The 25,370-nt window shown below is 43.8% G+C and overlaps 1 protein-coding gene across 1 annotated transcript in view; it reads left to right on the top strand.

Annotated features, from left to right (window-relative positions):
- The window catches only part of Acaa2 (acetyl-CoA acyltransferase 2), a 30,872-nt gene extending 13,661 nt beyond the window's left edge, over nucleotides 1-17,211 (top strand). Inside the window, exons 3-10 of the mRNA XM_075968279.1 lie at nucleotides 3,540-3,668; nucleotides 4,481-4,597; nucleotides 6,777-6,924; nucleotides 10,275-10,450; nucleotides 11,029-11,158; nucleotides 13,458-13,528; nucleotides 14,760-14,914; nucleotides 16,839-17,211. Of these exons, the coding sequence (XP_075824394.1) occupies nucleotides 3,540-3,668; nucleotides 4,481-4,597; nucleotides 6,777-6,924; nucleotides 10,275-10,450; nucleotides 11,029-11,158; nucleotides 13,458-13,528; nucleotides 14,760-14,914; nucleotides 16,839-16,923 (1,011 nt within the window). The 3' untranslated portion in view covers nucleotides 16,924-17,211. The remainder of the gene's footprint in view (nucleotides 1-3,539; nucleotides 3,669-4,480; nucleotides 4,598-6,776; nucleotides 6,925-10,274; nucleotides 10,451-11,028; nucleotides 11,159-13,457; nucleotides 13,529-14,759; nucleotides 14,915-16,838) is intronic.
- The last annotated feature ends 8,159 nt before the right edge of the window (nucleotides 17,212-25,370 follow it).

Genomic DNA, 25,370 nt, shown 5'->3' with positions numbered 1-25,370 from the left:
GTATCCCTTTTCTGTCTAAATAAAAAGGAAGGTTTTAACTTTAATATAGTAAAATTACATATACAAAACAGTTATCAAACAAGAATTATAATTACAATATTTAGTCCATTTACATTTGGCAACTTAAGGAAAATATTCTATCATCTATCCTATCTTTGTGAGTCTAAAGTTTTATGTCTAATTTATCTTTTGTGTGTGTGTCTGTGTGTCTGTGTGTTTTAGTGTTTTTAGAGACAGGATTTCTCTGTGTAACAGTTCTAGTTGTCTTGGAACTAGCTCTGTAGACCAGGTTGGCCTCAAACTCATGAAGATCCAACTGTCTCTGAGGGCTGGGATTAAAGGTATGCACCACCTTGCTAATTTATCTTTTTTTTTAAATTATAACTATCTTTCTTCAACTCCATCAAAGACTCCAGAAGGATAATATTATATAAGTAAACATTGTGAGCAACTTCTAAAACTCTAGAATTGAAAAACCTCCCTGCCTGGATACTCACCCAAAGTTCTTTTGCAACATTGGGGCATTCATTTTCAGCCTACAGGCCCACAGTATCTGGCAGACTTTTCCATGAAGAAGGAAATTTCAAAGACAGTTCTGCCTATATTGACAGTTTGTCAGTCACTTTCTTCTGTATCCTTCAGAATGTCTGGCAGACTCATGAAGCAGGAACCCTGAAGGACTATCTCACCTTCTTTAGGCAAGTTCAGCAGTCATTTTCCTGTGGGTCCTGCATGTCCAGTTTATACAGCATACCATCAAGCAGTCCAGGCAAGAGCAGTTTCTTGCCCAAATGGCTAACAAACTCCATAAGGAGCCTCTTAGATACCCATCTTCCTCTTGAAGTAGATTGGTGCTGCCAGGAGCAGATGTGTCTCAATGTCGTGAAAAGTCCTAAGTTCTTAAAACCTTTTAAATGCCATATTCTGTTCATCTTTGAAAGGTTTAAAGAATGCCTATCCATCTGAAATATATCTCTGTACATCTAGAAAACCTAACTAACATGACTACAAGCTTGACTATTATATATGACTCTCTATTATAACCTATATTTCTTAATTATACATTACATTTTAAATGAGCTATGCAAACATAAAACCTTAATCAAGAGCAGAAATATATATATATATATTATAACAAAATTGACCTAAAATTTGTATCAATAGACCAAGATCCATACCAGTGTAAATTATTCATCTCTATAGCATATCCCCCTTTAAATGTAATCAGATATTTATAAACAATATTTGGGAATTTAGACATAGTTCTCTCCAAATTGCTTCCTGCTTTTTGTTGGATGAAGTATTTTGGGGGTTTGCGGAGACCTTTCAGGGGATCTTGTTCCATCAAACCACATTGGTCTGGAAGGAATCCACAGGTTTTCATCCTCTGTGGAAACAAAAGCAGAACCTCTTTTCCAAAGCAATATATCCTTAGACCCAAATTTTGAAGTCAAGATATCTTTAAAATATATATGTTGGTTTAACTTGGCAGTCTGTACAATGAAATGTCTCTCTGTACTCAGCTCCTTCACAGTCAAAAAAATTAAAGGAAACACAATAATATACATAATCCAGACTATCTGTGTTTATTTCATCTTTGCATGGCTTATTTTTCTTTACTCCTTTAATCTATGACTATCTGTACTCTTTGATATTACTTTTACTGTCTTTTTAAAGACTTTGTTTTATTTTTTGAAAACCATTTACTTTTTTTATAACTGTCTATATTCTTTCTCTCTTCTCTTCTTTCTCTCTCTCTCTCTCTCTCTCTCTCTCTCTCTCTCCGAAGCCTACGTACATTTTTTTAAACACACTGTGACCCATTCAGAGGTTTATTTTTATCTGAATATGTCTTTATTGCATATCTGTAATCATTTTCTAACTAGGAATGCCTTTTTTTTAATGCTAAGCAAGCATGGCTAGGACCAACTCTGCAGTTCTGCATGTTGGTTCTGCCCAGTCCAACATGGCAGAGGCATGTTCACTGCCTCTGAGAGCCATGCACATCACCTCAGCCCCAGGGTCGTAGTGGGTCTATGTCACCAATTAAGCAATTTATAACACATGGCTCACAGACCCCGTTTAAGTGCTTGACCTCCTGAAAGAGCCAGAGTTGTTCATGCAACTCGCACAAACCAGGGAGCTTAAAAAAAAAAAACAACATATTTTTAAAGAAGCTGCATAGTGTTTGTTTGGATGGTTGGTTGGTTTGGTTTGTTGTTTTTTTTTTTTTTTTTTTTTTTTTTTTGCTAATGCTGAGTCAGGAAGCCTTTTCTTAGAGGAGCTGCACCTCTGCTCGTTGCCAGCAAACAGAGCCTATCTGAAAAAAAAAATGTGGCTACCAAGAAGTTGTGCTTAACTCTGTTCTTTTGTGTCTAGAATTTTTTTTCCAAGCGTTCTCAGGTTTTATGTAGATGTAGCTGGCCCACAGTGGACATTTTGTAGGCAGAGGCTGCTCATTTGTTTCCCAGCCACACAGATCCAAAATAATTGCACTGAAACTGTATTGATTGCAACACTGCTTGGCCAGCTAGCTCAGGCTTCTTATTAACTAACTCCTACATCTTAAATTAGCCCATTCCTATTATTTTGTATTTTACCATGAGGCTCATGGTTTAATGGAAAGTTTCCAGGCATTTCTCTCCTTCGGCAGCTACATGGTGTCTCCTTGACTCTGCCTACTCTCTCTATATATCTCTTCCAGTCTAGCTATATTCTGCTAAGTCATTGGTCCAACAGCTTCTTTATTAACTGATCATAATAAAACATATTCACAGCATGTAGAGGGAGAAATCCCACATCACTTATTACTCCATAACTTACTGTGTCACTGAGTGGCTGGCCCCTGGTATCCTCCTTCTTCTTTTCTTGTGTCTTGATCTCTTCTTCCCAGATTTTTCCTTCTATTTATTCTCTTTACCTGCCAGCCCCACCTATCCTTTCTCCTGCTTTGCTTTTGGCTGTCAGCTCTTTATTAGACCAATCAGGTGTTTTAGACAGACAAAGTAACACAGCTTCACAGAGTTAAACAAATGCAACACATCTTTGTATCATTAAACAGATGTTTCAAAGCATAAACAAATGTAACACATCTTCAACTAACATTGTACAACAAACTCTTTTATTTATAACTAGCTCTAAGTGTTGTAAAATTGTTGTAAACAAATCTCCATCTTATATTGGAGTACTTAATGGGTAAATTTCCTAAGTAGAAGGACAACTTAGTATGCTTAAAATTCAGTTGTCTAAAAAAATTAATAATAGTTGCCGAATATTACATTACAGATGTTTCTGATGGTCTTGAACCGTATGTTTAAGAATGAACACAATAATAACTTTTGTAATATGTATTTTGCCACAGTGAAACAGTGGAAGCACCACTGCCTAAATGATAGTATTTATTAAAATCACGAATATAGTCTCTGTGCATATATCCTTTCTCCCCAGAGCCATACCGTTTAGAGATTACCAGCATTTCCATGTCTTTTTTGATTGTTGTTACTGTCTTTCTTATAAAGAGACTTCTTTTTCTTGTCCAGACTTCTTCAGATGCGTTGTACTTGGCAAGGCATGTGGGTTTGCGAGTGGGAGTCCCAACAGAGATTGGAGCCCTCACCGTCAACAGGCTGTGTGGCTCTGGTTTCCAGTCCATCGTGAATGGATGTCAGGTATGGGCAGCCCTGCTTACCTCTCCAAGCATGCTGGTAGTTAATCGAATAGCTGCTCCCACTCAATAGGGCGTGGCAGCTTTAGAGTTCTCACTGCCTCCAGGTAACTGACACAGACATAGTGTGATGAGTAAAGTTATTTTCACATTGGTCTCTATGACAACATACATTAAACAGTGGTACCCACTCTCCTAGTGTGAATTTTAAACAGAATGACAGCCTCTTAGAAGAAGCTTGTTGCTTGCATCTTTTCTGAGAGATGGAAACTGGAAGAATAAAGTGGACCCCTTTATCCCTCTAGCTCACCAGTTCCATTAATAGGACTTTTTTACAATTTTTATGACTCTTAAATAGGTGTGTCCTTTATTATCTGCTACATATTTAAGTCAGAGATAAGTATCCCTGTGAATTTTCCAGATTAATGTTGAAGTAAGAATCACTGTTCTTAGAGCTTGGTGTGCCTTGGCATCTGTATAATCTCAGAGTCTAGGATGCTGAGGCGAAAGTTTGCCATACCTCCTAGGCCAGGGTGAGCTACATAATGAAAGCCTAGCTCTAAATCAGACTGTCCTTAGGCCAAATAGGTAGTGTATTACTCTGACACAAACGAGAATAGATTCTTTAACATCAGCTTCTAGTGGCTTTAAACATTTCTTTTAGGTTACTGCAAATTAAGACACAATGTTTGTTTGAATCACCACTAATTTTTAAAGTCTTTGTATTTCTCAATTTATACTCTGGATACGATAGAAGGACTTTTGTTGTCTGGGTTTTTTGTTTTTGTTTTTGTTTTACATTTTTCCTTTAAACAGGAAATCTGTGCCAAAGATGCTGAAGTTGTCTTGTGTGGAGGAACAGAGAACATGAGCCAAGCCCCCTACTGTGTCAGAAATATGCGCTTTGGAACCAGATTGGGACTAGATATCAAGGTTTGGACCCTTAAATTTCTTAAATTATCTTTTGCTAGTTATATAAGTAATTTTAATAGCGTAACTCTTGAGGGGAGAAAAAAAACTAATTTTGAACCTAGTTTTGTTCATGAGATATTGCCAAGACTTTTATGATTTATATTTTATAGGCTATTTGAAAACTTGTTAGTTTTAGTGTTAGAATCCACATACGTCACATGCAGAAGAAACCATAGGGAAAGGTTTCATGAGTAATCTGGGTGACTAGACCTTTGTTTGTTTTTTTTTAAATTTTTTATTGAGAAAAAGAGAAAAAAAAAAGTTTCCGCCTCCTCCCAGCCTCCCATTTCCCTCCCCCTCCTCCCACCCTTCTCCCCCTCCCCCCACTCCTTTCCCCCTCCCTCTCCAGTCCAAAGAGCAGTCAGGGTTCCCTGCCCTGTGGAAAGTCCAAGATCCTCTCTGTCCCTGTCTAGGAAGGTGAACATCCAAACTGGCTAGGCTCCCACAAAGCCAGAACATGAAGTAGGATCAAAACCCCGTGCCATTGTCCTTGGCTTCTCATCAGCCCTCATTGTTCGCCATGTTCAGAGAGTCCGATTTTATCCCAAGCTTTTTCAGTCACAGTCCACCTGGCCTTGGTGAGCTCCCAATAGATCAGCCTAGACCTTTGTAAGGGCACGTGGAGTTCTGCCTCTGGAGCAGGGGCCGCTGGATAAGTTTCTCCATCACTAAAAGTGCGGTGTCTGCATTCATCTATTGATCCAAATTGGTCAGGGATAAAAATACTCCTTCACCTCTGACAGCTTTCCCATAGCAATCACAGCTGGGATAAAGAATGCTAATTCATTGCCCTGCTCATAGAAAAAGCTTAGTAGCATTTTCCAGGGGCCGGTGAGACGGCTCAGTGGTAAGAAATGCCTGCTTTGCAAGCATGAGGACTTGAAGTTAAATTCCCAGCACCCACACAAAAAGCTGAACATAGCTGCCTGTGTCTTTAACCCTGGTACTGGGGAATGGAGACAGGCAGATCCCAGGGAAGCTCTAGCAAGCCAGCCTCACTTAAAGACAGAGACTCCACTCAGCTGAGACACCCTGTCTTAAAGGCCTAAAGTAAAAACAAGTAAAGGAAGCCACCTGGAGTCCTCTTCTGGCCTCCGAATGGGCACAAACACCCTCACACTCACCTGCATGTACAGCACACACACTACACACACAGATGCACACACTCGCATGCATGTACAACGCACACACTACACACACAGGAGCACACACTCACATGCATTTACAATGCACATTACACACACAGATGCACACACTCGCATGCATGTACAACGCACACACTACACACACAGGAGCACACACTCACATGCATTTACAATGCACACTACACACACAGATGCACACACTCACCTGCATGTACAGCACACACACTATACACACAGATGCACACATTCACCTCATATACAGCACACACACTATACACACAGATGCACACACTCACATGCATGTACAACGCACACACTACACACACAGGGGCACACACTCACATGCATTTACAATGCACACTACACACACAGATGCACACACTGAATAATATAAATAAATAAGACGTGGCCTTTTGGAAACCAAGGAATGAGATTTAGAGACCATGAGTATTTCAGACACGGATGTACTTAAAAACTCTCTACTGAGATAGCAATACAGGGATTACGGGCAGCGCGTGGAACATCCTCAGATGCTCTGATGTGGCCTTTTCTGTTCCTTGGTGATTCCGTGTCCTGTTCTTCTCAGTCTAGTAATAACAAAACAACAAACAAATAGAGCCAGCTGTATCTGTCACTGAAGGTCGAGGATGCAGAAGCCACACGCGTGTGCTCCCCGCCAGACTACATGATAGTTTACTTAAAGGGGTTGCAGAAAAACCCTACATTAGTACCCAGTGTTGGACTTCTCCCCGGAGGATTCACTTGTGATTGTCCCATTGGAAGGACACTTAGAGCTGTGTATTTAGAGTGGCATAAAATAAACATTTCTGAGACGTTGAGTTTTTTTTAGATGTGAGATTTTCTTAATGTGTGCCACCATATTCACCAAATATGAATAGAAATAATAAATGCAATTGTTATGTAAATCTAAAGAAATTATGACATGTTCCTTCCAAAGATAGTGTTTTAACACGTCGCTGCCTGACTCTTTATAGCTGGAAGACACCTTGTGGACAGGATTAATGGATCCGCATGTTAAGCTCACCATGGCGTTGACTGCAGAGAACCTTGCTGTAAAACACAACATAAGCAGAGAAGACTGTGACCGATACGCACTGCAGTCCCAGCAGAGGTGGAAAGCCGGTTGGTATAGAGAGAAGAACTGGGAGGGGGGCGGGGTTCCTCCCGAAGGTCATAGTGACCAGGCAGGGATGGATTTTTTAAAACTCATACCTTTGGAAATCACTTTTTTCTTTTGGTTTTAGATGATCAGGTAACTCTGTTACGGAACATTTCATGTGGAAATTTCTCTTGTGAAATAAGCTAATGCTACTTTGAAAAGCAGTATTGCGGGCTGAAGTGATGGGTAGTTAGGAGCACTGGCTGCTCTTGCAGAGAACTTGTGCTCAGTTCCCATTGCCCATGTAGCAGCTCACAACTACATGTAGCTCCAGTTTCAGGGGATCCAATAGCTTCTCCTGGCCTCCATGGGCACCACATACATGTGGCACACATCCATACGGGCAAAACATAGTCACATAAAATAAAAATTTTAATCTTTTTAAAGTGGGATTTAGGGGTTCTGAAGAGATGGCTTGGCAGTTAAGAGTGGTGCTTACTGCTCTTGCAGAAGACACACGTTCAGTTCCAAGCCCCTACATCGGTTGGCTCACAACTGCCTGTAACTCAGGAGCTGATGCCCCTTTGACCTCCATGGGTACATTTGATACATAGGAATTCACACAGGCACACATACGTATACATAAGTAATAAATTAATGACTACACCTAATCAAAAGTGGAATGTCTCTTGGCCCAATCTGAACGTGGGGATTTGTCCTGGCCTAGTTGGTCTCCATAGAACATACTGAGGCATTTTATTTGCTCCACCATATGAAACTGCTGCTTAGAGCAGTAGGGGCAGGGTTTTGTTCGGGGGTTTTGTTTTGTTTGTCAACTGTCAAGAACAAAATAGCCAGGCATGGAGGAATATGCCTTAAATTCCAGCACTCAGAAGACGGAGACCGTCGGATCTCTGTGAGTTCCAGGTCAGCCTTGTTTTCCAGGCAATACAGGGACTACAAAGTAAGACCCTGTCTTGGAGGTTAAATTGATATTTTTTTCCTGACTAACCTTGTTACATAAACAATCAGCCACTACAGTCCATTCTAGTCCCGAGTAGGTCAGTGGCCTTTCCCATGAGCCATGTCCTAACATACAGAGAGGGATCTGTCTGCTGCTGGGGCCTGACCAACTGGGTGTCTTTGGATGCCTCCTTCTCCCATTCCTCATTGTTTCTGTCTCAGTTCATTAGTCCAAGACCCTCCCTCCACTGCCTCGCGACACACACTTCTTTCTGACCCTCCAGAACAAACATGGGGACAGCTGCTGGCTTCTCAATGGCAGCTTGAAGGAATTTGTCAGCCCTCTGAATAAGAATTTAACTGAGCTGTTATTATTATCATCCACCAGAAGTTCTTGTGCGGGGATGCTTTTGATGTAGTGAGGATGAAGTCGGTCCATTCAGAGGAAGAAGTGGATGGAGCCGATGTCATCCTGCTCACCATTCCGGTTATTTCTAAGAGGCACTTGTAGTCCAGAGACCACCCAGCCATCTCGTGGGTTTCTTCTTCCATTGTGGTGAAGGGATCTGACCTCAGTTATTCACAGACCACCTATAAACTAGAGAAAATCAAACCTAAGCTTCCTGCTTCTCAGACAGGAAGAGTCAAACTAAATAAGGGCAGAACTTCTGTTTTTCCAAAGGAAATGTGGTATCAAAGTTCAGATGAAGGGCTTTCAAGAAACTCAGTGGGTAGGGATGTTGCTGAACACACATGATGTAGCACCCATGTAAAACTGAGGGTGGCCACACTCCAGCACTCGGGGTAGAGACATGCTAGGAGCTAGCTGACTGGACAGCCTAACCAAAACAGTGAATTTCATGTTCAGTGAGACCCTCCCTTCAGGGAACAAGGCAGAGCGTGAGAGTAGGGTACCAGGATACCTCAGATCTCTGTGCAAACATGCAAACAGGCATGCATACACATGCATAATCACACATATATATACACACACACTAAATGCATACACACGTATATACCACACACATATATACACACACACTAAATGCATACACACGCATATACCACACACATATATACACACACATGCATAATCACACACACATACACACACACTAAATGCATACACACGCATATACCACACACATATATACACACACATGCATAATCACACACACATACACACACACTAAATGCATACACACGCATATACCACACACATATATACACACACATGCATAATCACACACACATACACACACACTAAATACATACACACGCATATACCACACACATATATACACACACATGCATAATCACACACACATACACACACACTAAATGCATACACATGCATAATCATACACACATATACACACACACTAAATGCATACACATGCATATACCACACACATATATACACACACATTAAAGTAGGATTTTTTCCCTGACCAACTCTATTGTTGAGGTGATAGATGACTCCAGTGTGTTCTGATCTGTGGAGGTTCAAAATGGATACAATGTATTTTATGTAATTACATCAGTTACAGCTCTTACAATCTCTTCAGGTTGTCCTTGTCTCAACCTATGCTCAGTGGCTTAGGCAACTCTGTGATGGTTTGATTACTCATTTTTTTCACCAGAAGTTTTCGATGCATTTTCTTAAAATTTATTTATATTTTATGGGTGTTCTGCATGAATTCCTGCATGCCAGAACAGGGCATCAGATCCCATTATAGACGTTGCTGGGAACTGAGCTCAGGACCTCTGTAAGAGTAGGCAATGCTCTTAACCACTGAGCCATCTGTCCAGCCCAAGTTGGGTGTATTTAGTTCTGTTACATCTATATCTAACACAGCTGTCAGTCTAGCATCTCACAATAAAAACATTTAATAAAACAAAAAGTCAGAGTAGGATCTCAGGATATGGCTCGGATTGTAAAGTACTTGCTATAACAAGCAGGAGGACCTGAGTTCAAATCCCAAGAATCCACATAAGTTGGGTGTGGTAGGGCAATCCGCAGTCCTCATGCTCCCAGTAAAGATGAAAGGCAGAAACAGGAGACTCTCCAAAAGCTCACAGGCCAGCTGGTCTGCTGTACACTAGGCAACAGAGATTCTGCTTCATGCAGTGTTGGAGGTGTGGTCCAGCACACGCGCATACACACACACACACACACACACACACACACACACACACACCCCGAATGATAATTTCAAAAAGGTGCAGACTCACTGTGTAGATTCCTGGGGTGGGGGTATGTTAAATCCTCCAATAGGAAAGCAGCTTGCTAAATAGAAAGGGACTGAAGGACCCTCTGAGCATTTAGAGCAGGGGTTGAGCTGACAGAATCGGTTCCTGGCTTCTCTTCCTTTCAGAGTTTGGTTCTAATGGTCTTTCACTATTTCAGCTAACGATGCTGGCTACTTTAAAGAGGAAATGGCACCCATTGAGGTGAAGACAAAGAAAGGAAAGCAGATGATGCAAGAGGATGAACATCCTCGACCCCAAACAACCATGGAACAATTGCAAAAGCTCCCTCCAGTGTTCAAGAAAGACGGGACTGTCACTGCGGGCAACGCCTCGGTGTGTCACATAGCCTTGCCAATATGTTCTTGCCAAATGATTGTGAAGTCTCTTCCAGATACTTCTAGAACCTTCTAACCTTTAATTGCTTAACTTACACTGGTAATGTTTATATTTTGTTAATTTGACTTTTCATAGTCTAACATGAAATCTGTAGCCAGGGATCCTTATAATCTGATTTCTTCATCTTTTCAGTCCATTGAAAGGAAATCCTCCGGGCTTATGAAGTTAGTTTTCATACCTCATGCCTTTTCTTTTTTTCTTTCTCACATAATAATGTGTCATATTTCTTTTTACACCTACATGTATCTGATGTAAAGATTTTAATTTTTTTCTTTCTCTCTCTCCCTCTCTCTCTGCATTCCTTTTCATTGTCCTTTGGTTTCACTCCACGCTTAAAGGATCTCTTAAAGTCCCCAGGGTCCCACAGTGCTTCCACCAGCATCCAACACATGGTCAGCGCTTCCTGTGCACGGCCCTAACCCTATACTACTCTGTGATCTGCTGCACCATTAGTTCGAACCTTGCCTCGCTTCTTTTACGGCTCTTGTTTTTAATCTGCTGGTTTTGTTTTGAAGGGGGTGTCTGACGGTGCTGGAGCTGTTATCATAGCTAGTGAAGAAGCTGTCAAAAAGCATAACTTCACACCACTGGCCAGAATTGTGGGCTACCACGTGTCTGGATGTGATCCCAGTATCATGGGTATTGGTGAGTTTATCATGAAAACTGTTCTGTTCTATGACTAGAGTTGGGTCTTTTTGGGCATTCAGAGTCTTGGAAAAGCAACCAAATCAAGATCCCTGGTGGACTCACTGAGATCATCTTTATGAAGAACTGTCCTCCACATGACAGGACCACCAAGACCATGCAAATCCTCTATAGGCAGCAGTCATAGCGTACTGTCTGTCTGAAGTATTTAAAAGTCATTCCACAGAGGGGCTAGACAGTGTGTCATGTTTAAGGGTGCATACTCTCTTGTATATCCAAGTTCAGTTTATAGCATCCATGTCAGGTGGCTTCCAACTGTCTGTAATTGCAGCTCCAGAAGAATCTGATTCTCCAGGTCTCCATGGGCACTCTACACATATGCACATGCACGCATGCGTGCGCGCAAACACACAGAGAGAGAAAGAGAAAGAGAAAGCATGCACACATATATACACATAATTAAAAATTATAGGTATCCGTTTTAAAAATCAACACAGAAAAGAGAGGGTGCTGGAGTTACAGCTCAGTGGTAGAGCCCTTGTGTAGCATGTGTTAGACTTTGGGCTTGGTCCCCAGCACCACGGGAAAGGAAGGAAACAAAATTACACAATGAAGTCATGATGTGGGTTAGAGCAGCTTGCTTGGGGATCCAGTACCTCAGCTCCTCTGCAGAATAGCTGTCACAAGGACTTGGCAGGACTAGTGACTGCTCAAAGAGGCACAAAGCTGTAGGAATACACTCTTGTGGAGCTTGTGGGGGTACAGTGGCGGGGGAGGGGTGGATGGTATGTGGGAGCTCATTGAGCTGAATGGAGCAACGTTAGCTTTATCTTAATTTGGCTTCATTTTTATAAATGGTTTTCATGCTTAAAAAGACAAGGCCAGAGGGCTGGAGAGCTGGCTCAGTGGTTAGGAGTATTGGCTGCTCCTCCAAAAGACCAGGGTTCAGTTTCCAGCACACACATGGCAGCTCACCAACACCTTTAACTCCAGTTTCAGGAGATCTGATGCCCTCTTCTGGCCTCTATGGGCACCAGGCACACACATGATGCACAGACATACATGCAGGCGAAATAGCCATATATGTAAACTAAGAAAGACAAAGATCAGGGAGCAGAGCGATGAGCCAGTGGTTAAGAGCTTGCACTGTTCTTACAGGTCCTGAGATCAGTCCCACAGCCATGTCACAGCTGCCTATTAGTCCAGCTCCAGGAAGGTCTGATGCCTCCGGCCTCTGTGGGTGCTGCATCTGTGCATGCGCACGCACATACACACACACAGTGAACACATGCACACACGTACGCATGCACACACACACAAAATTAAAATTTTTTAAGAAGAAAAAAGTTAATTCAAAAAATTTCTTAAAAGATTTTTTTTAATTTTACATACATGAATGTTTTTCCTGCATGTATGTTTGTATACACATGCATGCCTACTACCTGTGAAGGTTCAGAAGAGGTAGGTATCAGATCCCCTGGAACTGGAGTTATGAAGAGTTGTGAGTCAGCAGGTGTGTGCTGGGAACTGAACGTGGGTCCTCCGCAGAGCAGTAAGTGCTTTTAACCACTGAGCCACCCCTCCAGCCCATCAGAGGGTTTCTTAATTAACTCTAAAACCCAGCAAGAGCCTAAAGCCCCACAGCTTTTAATGGTAAGTACTTAAACTAGAAATAAAGACACAAACCTTCCTGAGTCTCACTAAATAAACATGAGTGTCTGGGGAGAGAGTGGGGGGCTGTGTTACCCCACTTACTATTGGAGTTAAGAAAGGTTCTTCCCTCAGGTCCCTTTTCCCTGAGTGCCCCACAGCTTCCTCTCTGCCAGGCTTATGGAAGGGCCACTGTGTTCCCTGCCTTTGATCCAAATGGGCTGAAGTTCAGAGTGAAGGAATGGGCATACACCTTACAACTCTTGGTCTGCCTGGTCATTTGAGATCAGTATAATCTATAACTGACTGAATATGGCCCCTGCATATGGCCCCCGGCTGCTCAAAGTCCTAACGCCAGGTAGACTGTCTCATGTGGGTGTCTCACCCACAGTTGACTGCTTTCAGCTTTGCACCTTTGTCCCCCTTTCTGATCTGTGACCATTTCCTTGTATATTCTAGAAGGAGGAATTTGTTCTGTGCAGTAAGTTCTAACTGTATAAACAGGCTGATTTCAAACTCACGATCCTTGCACTTCAGCCTCCTGAGGGTTGGGATTGCAGGTATACACCACACACCTGTCTTAAAGAAGTCCGGCCTATGAATAACAAGAGAACATATGTGTCCATCTAATTCCTTTATTCTTATATAGGCCCAGTCCCTGCTATCAATGGAGCATTGAAGAAAACTGGACTGAGTCTTAAGGACATGGATTTGGTAGATGTAAGTGTTTCCTTTTTACAGCATAGATGATTTCTCTTGCTATCTTGTAGCTCATGTTTTAGTGCTGTTGACTTTTCCGCCCATGTGTGTATTGACTGTGCATACTCTGTGTTGATATGTCCCCGCTGTATTAAAATGCTTTTCTTATTTTTTGTTTCTTGTCTATCTGTGTGTGTACATGTATATATAAGCCTAGGTTCTATTGGTTTTTTGTTTTCCTTCTTCTCTTTCTACCTTATTTTTTGAAATGGATCGCTCACTGGCTAGTCATCAAGACTGAGGGATCCTCCCATCCCTACCTCCCCACTGGGATTAGATGAAAATGCAGCCACACCCAGCTCTTTTAAAACAGGAGGTGGCTGGTGTCACTGTGATGTGAAGGGTGCTGGGCAGTTGTACCACATCTACCACAGTTCCCAGTGCCTGCACCTTAGGCAATGATGGTGTATTCTTGTCTGTCAGTGTCTTCCTGGAAGGGTGGCTTAGTACTAAGTAATAATAGCAGCCACTTAGGGCATACCCGCTGTGTTAGGAAATGCACGTAGACACTGTCTAGCCATGGCTTTATTTAACCTGGGAAATGAATTGAGCTTTGCTCTGGAAATTCAATTGTAAATATTTGAAAATACACACAAGGATCATTTCTCAGGAGGACGTGACCTTCCATCTAGTTCCTAAACCTCTGGGCTCCATGGTATCTACTCCAGCACGCATCTACTTAGAGTATTGCAGCCGGCTTTTCTTTAAGGAATGCTTTTGATCTGAAGTGTCATTTAGTAAATATACAACTCCTTATTTTGAAAGAGGTATATTCTGCCTATAAAGCCCAGGCTGGCCCCTAACTTGGAATCTTCCCATCTCAGCCTTTCAGTTAGCTAGAATTAGAGGTGTGTGCCACCGCACCCAGCTCTCTGCCCCTTTTTAAACCTATTTGTAAAGGAAGATAATTTTATATGACCTTAAACATAATTATGTTGACAAATAATAACAAAAGCTACCCGTGGGTGCTAGCTCTTTCCACATATACTACAACACACACACACACACACACACACACACACACACCCTGAGGACCTACAGTCTTTACATGGAGTGATTAAAGATAAATTTAGATAACATTGTGAGCTAATTGAAATAAAAAGAAACAGGGAGTCGCTGTCTACAGGTCTGGATCTTCTTGTTACAAACAACCTTCGAGGAATGATTCTGTGGGTTTTAACTCTCTTCTAAGGTGAATGAAGCTTTTGCTCCCCAGTACTTGGCTGTTCAGAAGACCTTGGATCTTGACCCCAGTAAGAGCAATGTGAATGGAGGTGCCATTGCCCTGGGTCACCCATTGGGAGGCTCTGGATCCAGAATCACCGCACACTTGGTCTATGAATTAAGGTACTCGCTAGATGTGTCACTTTCTTTGAAAATTTATTCCTTTTATCATTTTAGTGTATAAGTGTTTTCTTGCGTGTATGTACGTGTTCCATGTTTGTGCTTGGTGCCCGGAGAGTTCAGAAGAGGGAAATTGGATCACCTGGGACTGGAGTTACAAGCAGTTGTGAGCTGCCATGAGGGTGCTGGGAATTGAACCCAGGTTCTCTGGAAGATCAGCCAGTGCTCTTAACCACTGAGCCATCTCTCTAGACCCCAAATATGGCATTTTTAAAAATAGAAACACATTTTTTTCACCACAATCCTGTTTTTCCTTCTTCATAGCCCCTGCACTGGTTCTGACGAGAAACAAATTATTTAGGAGACACTTTCCACTGGGCATTGCAGAAGAGCTGGTCAGCTTGTTAGTAACCTATAGTAGGAGGCCGCTTTTTTGTTCCTGGCTGTTCAGCCCTGAAATAACCACACAGAAACCATATTATTTGTGATACTGTTTGGCCAATAGCTTAAGTGTATTTCTGGCTAATTCATATCTTAAATGAACCCATCTCCTTTAATCTGTGTATCGCCACAGCAAAATTTTGGCTCCATGGCTTCTCCAAACTCCGCCTTCCTTCTCCTAGAATTCAGTTTAGTTTTCCCCACCTAGCTCTGTTCTGCCCTGCTCTGCTATAGGCTCAAGACAGTTTCTTTATTAACCAATGGTATTCACAGCACACAGAGGGGAATCCCATATCAGTAACCCTGCAAGCTCTTTCTGGAGTTTGCTGTGTGCACTGTACAAGCACTCTAAGGGAGTGCTCACGGCGAGAGCCATGCACATTGGGCCACCCTGGTGCTGGTGACCAGCAGTGCCTGCTTCTGTGGCTCTGCATTTTAGTGTCCACAGCTGTAATAAGAAAAACTTATTTAATAAATCCAATTATCGAGAAGGTATGAGAAGGTACAGATCTAAATGCCACTGTTAAAGAAACCTGAGCAGACTGGCAATCTCTGCAAGCTAAACTTTGACCTCACTGCATCCCAGGTGTTTGAATTTCTCCAGTTTGGGTAGGAAAACTCTTGGCTTTGCGTATTTGGGGCCATTTAGTTCTGTTAGGAGAGTTGAGAGCGAATTGACTGTGTGAGGCTGCAAGCTCAACGTCAACCTGTGGAGCAAAGCTGGGAGGACTCCTGTCACCTAGTGGTTCATTAGATGGGGGTCAGTCATGCTTGGGTAATTTCTCAAGGTCTACTCTAGATGACTCGCTCCTCCAATAGACAACCACATCAGCTGCATCACTCCACAGTGACCCAAGAGTCTGAAGTCATGTGCGGGGTTGCTGCCCTCCTCCCCATCACCCCCATTTCTGTAAACGTCTCCTGCCTTTGCTGCTTTCCCTCAGCCTGGCGAAGCTCATGTGTTTCCCTTCCTGAAGCCTGAAGCCTTCTTCTTACACTCTCTCTCTTGTGTGTAGCCTTGGCTGTCCAGGAACTCTCTCTGTAGACCAGGCTGGCCTCAATCTTAGAGATCCACCTGCCTCTGCCTTCCAAGTGCTGGGATTAAAGGTGTGCATCACCATCACCTGCTATTGTTCATTTTTTAGTAAGAATATCCTGCTCTCTGGGTTCTTTTATCTACTGTGACCATAAACCAAAATTAAGGATTGGGGAAGGGACTTGGAAGATGAGTTGATTAAGAATGAATATTAATGCTGTTTAATTAATTAGTCTAATGGAATGTTTTATGTGTGTGTGTGCATGGTGGGTGTATGCGCATGCTCCAGCATGTGTGTGGAGGTCAAAAGACAACTGGCAGGGAAATGGTTCTCTTCTTCCACCATGTGGCTTCTGGGCATTGAACTCAGGCATTATGCTTGGTGGAAAGCTCCTTTGCCTGCTGAGCCATTTTACCGGCCCCAATAACAATTTTCTTGTTCTTTTTCAGGCGCCGAGGTGGAAAATATGCAGTGGGGTCGGCTTGTATTGGAGGTGGTCAAGGCATTGCCGTGATCATTCAGAACACAGCCTGAAGAGATCACAAGCACAGAGCCCACCCCTACTTGGCCAGGCCACACAGAACAAGTGGCCAGGTGACCTTCAGGGCAGCACCACTGTGACGGTGATTGCATTTGACCAAGCCTTGATGAGGCAAAATGCATTAGGTTCTGTCCACTTTATAACTGCCTAACATGATGATGTGTTAGATTAAAAACCCCAACCACTGAAGGCCTTAGAAGAAATGGTGTCTTTGTTGATAGCCAGCACTGTATGCCTTACACAATACAATTACAAACTGAATAAATGCTGCCTTAACTCCGGCTGATCTTTTCTTGATGTTTTTAAATTACATACAATGTCTCATTTTACCCATTTTTAAGTATGCAGTTCAGTGGTGTTGAGGACGTATACAACCTTATGCGAATGGCATCACCCCCCATCTTCAGAACTCCTTCATCTTGCACAGCTGAAACTGTTTTCATTTAAAATTATTATTTTTATGTGTATGTGTCCATGTGTGAAGCATGATCGATAAAAACCCAGAGACAGAAATTGGGGTTTGACCCTGAAGGTCAGAAAAGCAAAATAGCCAGAATACTCCGTGTGTGTCTGGCCCCAGAAGTCTCCTCTTTCTCCCTTGTTCTTTCTGAGCTTAGATTCTTCTTATTCTCTCTGCCTGCCTGCCCCACCCGTCCCTCCTCTGCCTCACTATTGGCCATTCAGCTTTTTATTAGACCAGTCAGATGCCTTAGGCAGGCAAGGTGAAACATCTTTACATAATGAAGCAAATGCTGCATAAACAATGTAACACATCTTTACACAGTTAAAGTAATGTCCTACAACATTAACTAGGCAAAGATGTGTTACATCTGTTTAAGTAATATTCCACAACACCCGGCTTCTTTCCTTTTGGTACCACCATGCCATCCAGACTTAGGAAGATCCAGAAACTTGGGACCCACGAGAAGCCACAGCCATAGGTGCATAGATACACGCCAGAAGCAACCTGGAGGCTGGGGTAATGCTGGTGGCACGTGTCACTAGAGGATAATAAACACCATATCCAGGCAACTTTGGAAAGTTGGTAGTAGGCATTACCACTGAAAGAGGAACCAGTGCTTTTCCCAGTGGATGCTGATCAATTGTGGACATTGGTCAAACAGTGGATGCTGATCAATTGTGGACATTGGTCAAAAACAGTCACATTTTGTTAAATGCTGCCAAAACCAAGACAGAAACTGCCACTATCACTGATGTGGCGCAATCAGAAGCTGCATCGCTCTGGGGAAGGGAAAGTCCACCAGGCAGCCTGTCATTGAAACCGCTTTTTCAGTGGGAGAACTGAGGAAAAGATTAAGGGTAATGGGGTACCTGTGTCCTGTTGTCTTGAAATCACACATGAAAGTTAATTAAATGGCAATAAGTTCTTCTGGGAAGGGGAGACAGACACACAGAGGGAGAGAGAGAGGGGGAGAGAGAGAGAGAGAGAGTTAGAGTTCCAGGCATGGTCATGCATGACCATAATGCCATCACTTGGGAAGTAGAGGCAGGAGGATTAAGGATCTGGCATTTAAGGTCACCCTTGGCTACACAACAAGTTCAAAGCCAGCCTGCACTACATGAGACTGTATCTTTTGGAAAAGACGGTGTTCGGTAGTCAAGAAGCTGCCCTTACATAGTTTACCTTCGATCTCCACAGAGTATCACAGAAGTATGTGATTGTGTGTCTGTCCATCCATGCCCATGTGTTGCAAAGAACGGTGGGCGGAGGACTGAGGAAAAGTTCAAAGGTGTTTGCTGCCGGCTCCGTAGATCAGCAGAAAGCAATGAGGTGATTATGAGCAGTTGTTGACAAAAGCTGGGGAGGAAGCCAAGTGTGTCAGAGGTTGCCCCTAGGACAATCGTGGCATTTATCATCCAAACCATAACACTTCTGAAACGTAGAAGCAACACTTAATCACACTGGGGTAACAGGTGTAAGTTGGCATGATCCCAGGCAACCCAGGACATCACAATACCCGACTTCTAATTAAGCCAAAGGGTGTTACTGTGACCACTCTACCCCAGCTCCAGAGAACAGAGCAAGCAGACTCCACGTATGCATTGGTGGGTGTGAGCACTTGTCCAGGTGCTTCTCTCGGGGTGGTGACTGCTGAGCAAACACTTGAAAGAAGTGAGGGTTGCATGTGCAGGCACCAGGGAGACGAGCAGAAGACAGCCAGCACACAGCTTAGGACAGCAAGGAGACCTGTGTGCCCAGCAGTGAGCTGGGCAAATAGTGAAGGGCTTCGGGCTGCCTGGCTACATGACATGTAGAGCCTTGTAACTCAGTGGCCTTTGAGCTTTTCTTTAGAATACAGGGGGGAGCCGCTGCTAGCTCTTCAGTAGAGGGAAAATATCACCTCACATCCGAGGGTCGCTCCACTGAAGTCCACTAAAGAGGGGTAAAGTTGCAAGTTGCGAGCAGGGAAGCCAACAACAGTGCTATTGCAGGAACCTGGGACAAAGCGTTGTGCTGACACAGATCTGGGAGCTGCACTGAGGTGCTGAGCAACTGTCAGGTTCCAGAAATACTTTGAGGTGAAGCCTGGAAAGTCCCTGGTGGACGGAGTTGGCAGAGAGATGAGTCGTGGCTGAATTCTGGGCTGCTTCTCTGAGCCCAGCTAGAAAAGGCTGTATGTGGAACAGGTTGAGGGGAGATCAGGGGTCTAGGTGAGTTGTCCTAACAGACCCTGGGATGACACAGGCTGGGTTTGGGAAAGAGTTAGAGATGGAGGTTTTGGTGTGAGAATCTCTGGCCTTAGGTGGGACTGGATCAGAAACAAGTTGAGACATCAACAAGAAATGAAGATCGGTTGTCCTTCGGGGGACTCTCGGTGTTCATTTCCATGTTTTAAAGAAAGATGGAGAAGACAAAAAGAAGACTCTCTGAATAGTAGCCCATGCGTGTGTATGGCTCTTGGGGAGGAGCAGGAATTGCTTTTGGTGTTTCAGGCAAGTGCCATTGCTGCAGCCGTGGGGAAAGGGTTTGTAAACTATGTTGACAGCAGGTAGCAGAATTGCCCTGTAAAGAAGAAACAATAAAGAAGAAACAAGTCTTGGGATGTGAATGGCTATTCATTTTCTTTCCATCCCAGTGTGTGTGTGTGTGTGTGTGTGTGTGTGTGTGTGTGTGTGTGTGTGTGTGTGAAGTTTTAGATTTTCATAAAACCAAGTTTTAGATTTCAGAGTGATGTCGTTTTGCAGTAGCAGTAAGCACAGGGACACCTCCTCCTCTAGGTGGCGCCCCAGGCTTGTGTTTCCTCTTCCCTTTCTCAATTGCATTTAATTAATAGGCAACTTAATTTAATAGGCATTCATTACAATGAAGTAATTAATTATAATTACTCAATAGGCATCTCAGCTATGGTGGCCAAACTCTTGTCCTGGTATCCTAGGCATCAAAGGGAGAAAAAGGAAACAATAAGGACAACCAGGACGGTTGGTGTGAACAAATGTCCCGTCTTCTGTCCAGCATCCTAGCATCCCGTAGCCAAGAACACTGTCCTGTGTTTCTCCTCACTGAAAATCAGGCAGACATAAATCCCCTAGAGCTGACATGACAGAGCCTCTGGGAAGGCCACAGCCCCTTGCTGAAGTGGAGGGTCACAGAGCATCAGGGCCAGGGAGGTGGACCCCTTCCCATTCCCACCAGCTGGAAGGACAGGCAGATGGCTGAGAAAGTCTTCAGAATGGAGGAGATGGGGCAACAGTCACGACACCAGCACACAACTACCTTCACGGGACCCAGTGCCATCTCTCTCTCACCGGGCCCCTGTATGTACTAAGGGGCCTACAGACTTTAAAGGTGTCAGAAATCGATGACATGAGTCACAGTTTCAGTCCTAGCTACTAGGGAGGCTGGAGGAGGAGGGTGGATTGCTTAAGTCCATGTTGTCCTCCTGTCGCTATTTGGGAACTGGCACTACAGAGGAAGACTTACCAATAAAAGCACTGACTTTGGAATCTTTGTTTTTTTCCCTTTTCTTCTATGCATGTGATATGTAAGCATGTGTATACAGTCCACCTGTACCGTACTGTCTGTCTACCATGGGACGGTTCACTAGCTGGGAAAGGGGCTGGAGATTGAAACACACACAGACAGACAGAGACACGGCATCCTTGAACATCTTGAATGCCAATTTTATTGCCTTCCAGGGAAGCTTACATAGTGCCTTTCCTGACCGATGACCACGCCCTAGCTCTCGGGATTCTTCCGCTGCAACCCCACCAGAAACCACTCCTCTGCCATCAGGGAGGGTTCGTGCTCAGAGCAGCTGCAAGCATAGGAAAACAAGTTGTTTACTCTGGAAGGCAGAGGGCCATAGAAAATTCAGGGTCTGAGGGTTTACAGTCCCCAAATCATACGTGTATGCATATATATGATGTATGTGTGGGCACCCACAGGCCACAGGACAGTATTACCATCACACACGGTTTCTCCTTCTTTTTTCAAAAATGGAAGTTTGAGGCCACACTTAGAGCCTGCCAGGGCCAACACTATTCCTTTAAAGGTAATCAGAGTGCCTGTTCTCACCTTTACCCAGGTGTACCTGAACTGCGAGGTTTTCAGACTGAGCTGGGGGAAGAGGTGTGCCGTAGTGACTGCCACCCTCCCCAGGAACAGTCACAACTCACTGGGGTCTTCTTTTAGTTTCCCTCTTATGCTCTACATTGGATCTGTATAAAATAAAACTAAACCTATTTCTAAAGTAGAAGTTCACCCTGACCCGATTTAAACTGTTCCCAAGAAGAAGGAATGAAAAGTTAGAACTCTACTACACTGCCTACCTGAGGTTCACATGTGTTTATGTGCTTCAAGATTTCATCTGTCTAGATCCAGGGGCATTTCAGGGTGACCAAGTGGGAAGACACCACATGGTAGACAACTCACTGTGGTTTGGCTAACTTGCTTATGTAAAACTTATATTCTCAAAAGAAAAAACTTCAAAATAACCAAGTGGTGTGGGAGGTCCTTCTGGATATGTGTTGCTTTTATTGGTTAATGAATAAAGAAGCTGCTTTGGCCTGTGATTGGGCAGAATAGAGCTAGGCGGGAAAACTAAACTGAATGTTAGACTGAGTCAACGATACACCATGTAGCCGCCAGAGGAGAAAGACGCTAGTCACCAGCCAGTAGGCCACAAGCCTCATGGTAAAATATAAAATAATAGAAATGGCTTAATTTAAGATGTAAGCGCTATCTAGAAATATGCGTAAGCTAATAGGCCAAGCAATGTTTGAATTAATATAGTTATTGCGTGCTTATTTCCGGAAACAAACAAGCAGCCTCCTTCAACAAATAAATAAATAAATCAAATGTGTGATATGTGTATGGTATGTGTATGCACATATACACAGACTTGCATACATGTATATGGAGGCCAGAGGTCAAAATCAGGTATCTTGCTCAGCCCTCTCCACCTTAGTTTTTGAGACAAAGCCCCTTCACTGAACCCAGAGCTACTGACTGGATAAAACAGTAGGCCAGTGAGCTCCAGGGACCCACCTGTCCCAGCCTCCCCAACACGGGCATTACAGACACATCTGCCATGCCCAGCTATAAATGTAGATACATGGGTCCAGGGGATCCAGGCCTTTATTGCTTTCAGATCATAAGCATTTTACCTGCTGAACCCTCTTCCCAGGCGCAATGGTATTTTTCATTCCATCATCATCATTGTTGTTGTTGTTATTATTATTATTAAGACAGAGTCTCAAGTAGCCCAGGCTGGCCTTGATCTTGCTAAGTAGCCAAGGGTTGCCTCTACTCCTGATTGCTGGAGGCACAAGGATGAGCCATCACACTGGTTCTGTGCAGTGATGAGGGTCAAGCCCAAGACATCACATGTGCTAAGCAAGCACACTAACAACTCTCTAACAGCTGAGCTACAGCCCCAGTCCGATAAATAACGTACTCATCTCTCCTCACGCTAGAGAGCCCAGGCTAGCCCATGTGGCCAAATGACTTTAGTTTATCATCAGAGAGATTAACTAAATCCAGCTTCTCGGTAGGAGGCATTATGAGTTAGAAAGAGTCAATCCATGGGGGAGGGGTACCAAAGAACCATTGCCACCTAAAGCAAGGACAAGACGGCATCACAGGAGCACAGCCTGCCTCCATCCTGTCATTTTGTCACCCAGATCATATCCTTGGTGGCTCCCCTCACCTCCCCAGGCAGAATTCTTTCCCTTAGGCATATTCTGGATTTTGCACAGACTTGCATAAGTGCATATAACTCTACACGCTGTGGTTCATTTAATAACACGCCCTGAGTCTGCAAATTCCTTGAAAACAAAAACTGTGTCCTGCTGATCTTGCTTCTCCCCTGAAACAGACCGTGGTCCTTGGAATATGGTGCTATTCCTGCGCAGTGAGTAAACAGGCTTCTGATTCTGCTGAACTCTGGGGACATCATTGGAGGACCCCGGCAAAGGTGTATCTGCTTGAGTATGATGAACAAGGCCAGAGGAACACCAATGATGGGAATGACAGGCATAGCTGGGTTTTCACTGTCTGCACTGCAGATCAGTGGAGATCAGACCCAAGTTTGTAAGGTAAAATAATAATAATAATAAAATAAAATTTAAAAAGGATGTTCCAGTTTTCTATGGCTAAAATGTCCTGGGAGACCTTCAGATAAAGCTTAATCCAGGAACTCAAGAAATGTACCAAGACTGAGTAAGTCACCTGCCTCTGTTCCTGTTTCCACATGCGCAAAGGAGCCACAGAACTTCTAGGGCCAAGCTGAGCAGGTCTGTATACACTGAGAAAAAGCAGGAGCCTTGTTCCTGGCAAGCTCGGCAAAATTGGTGTTGATTATCACCGACTTTTCCAAAATACTTCCAGCTCAAATCAGTCACCAAGGCAAGGTCACCATCCGGCTTCACCATGGCTATAAGATAAAGATTGTAGCCAGTCTCCATTTACTCTGCCACGGTGAAACGAACAATCTGGTTGGTGCAAGGCTTAGCAGGTGTGCTGGCTCAGAAGTCGTGGAGTAGGCTTCCTAGCTCAGCCAGCTATCAGTGTGTGAACCTGCCAAGTCACCCCACGCTACAACCCAGACTTCACCTCTCTTCCACACAAGGTAGTTAGACCCCCGGAAGTGATGGAATATTATTTTAAGATACGTTATGTTCATTAATGTTGTGAGACATTTGTTTTAATGATGCGAAGATGTGTTGCATTCTTTTATGCTGCATTTGTTTAACTCTGTGAAGCTGTGTTACTTTGCCTGTCTAAAACACCTGGCTGGCCCAATGAAGAGCTGAATGGCCCATAGGCAGGCAGGGAAAGGATAGGTGGGGCTGGCAGGCAGAGGAAATAAATAGGAGGAGAAATCTGGGGAGATTGAGGTCCGAGAAAAGGAGAGAGGGCACCAGGGGCCAGTCCCCAGCTATCCAGCAAGTTATGAAGTAAGAAGGAAAGAAAGTGACTCAGAAATGGAGAAGGGCAAAGGGCCAGAGGCAATAGATAGACAGGATAATTAAAGAAAAGCTAGCTAGAAATAAGCCAAACTAAGGCTGGGGATTTAAAAGGAAGAATAAACCTCTGTGTGTTTATTTGGTAGTAAAAACAATTAACTACCCCTGGGTCTCAGCTTTTCCAGACTTCTTTTCTGACCTCCAGCGTCCGGGTAGTTTCTACCCCACCAAGCCCAGCTTTGGTAGCCCCCTACCCAGCCATTTCCATTGCTAGCCAGCACTACCTGGCCACCGGCATCTTTGTGAGCCGAAGTCTACAATTCTTGTGCTGGGATTGGGGTTCAGCCCCTTTAGCTTCCTGAGAGCTGCGCACGCGCTCGCGCGCACGAACACACGCACAGCCTGAGAAGTGACGATTTGGGCTCTGACTCCCTCCCCACAAGTCCCTGTTTCCCATTTTCCCACAGCTCTGGAAGTTGAGGGACGTTCTGTTTATCGAGGTTGTGAGAGGTGGTTCCAGACTGTTCTGTTTCTTGAGTCTGTTCCTTAGACAGGCTTCAGCACATGGCCATGGTTCTCTTTGTTTTGTATCTGTTTTACTGGATCAAGACAGTTCCGTGGAGATCGAGCAGTATTGATGCTTTTGCTTTCCTGCATCAACCGTCTCAGATCTGTTCCTAACAGTCAATTAGGAATTATAGGGCGGAGAGAATTCAGGCGCTGGAGACGCCTTGCCCAAGCCTCAGAGCTTCTGCACCTGGACTGCATTTCAGCCTTTGAGCTCTAGGGGTCGCCAGATAGCCTTGCCCTTAATGCTCCATCCAGCGTTAAGAACAATACGAGAAAGGGAAAGTTACCTTGAAGAGTCAAGTATCAAATGGAATACCCGCAGGCACCCACCGCCTTTCTAAGAGTTGTTCTCTTGGATCCTGGGCTCCTCAATATCAGAGTCCAGTGCTCATCAGGCATACTGGCCCATGTCTGTAATCCTAAAGACAGGAGGAAGGATGGT

The sequence above is a fragment of the Microtus pennsylvanicus genome, chromosome 4 (assembly GCF_037038515.1).
Source record: "Microtus pennsylvanicus isolate mMicPen1 chromosome 4, mMicPen1.hap1, whole genome shotgun sequence".
In the NCBI taxonomy this organism is placed as follows: Eukaryota; Metazoa; Chordata; class Mammalia; order Rodentia; family Cricetidae; genus Microtus; species Microtus pennsylvanicus.
Note: the sequence above shows the minus strand (reverse complement) of the source record. Positions and strands in the feature narration are given on the sequence as shown.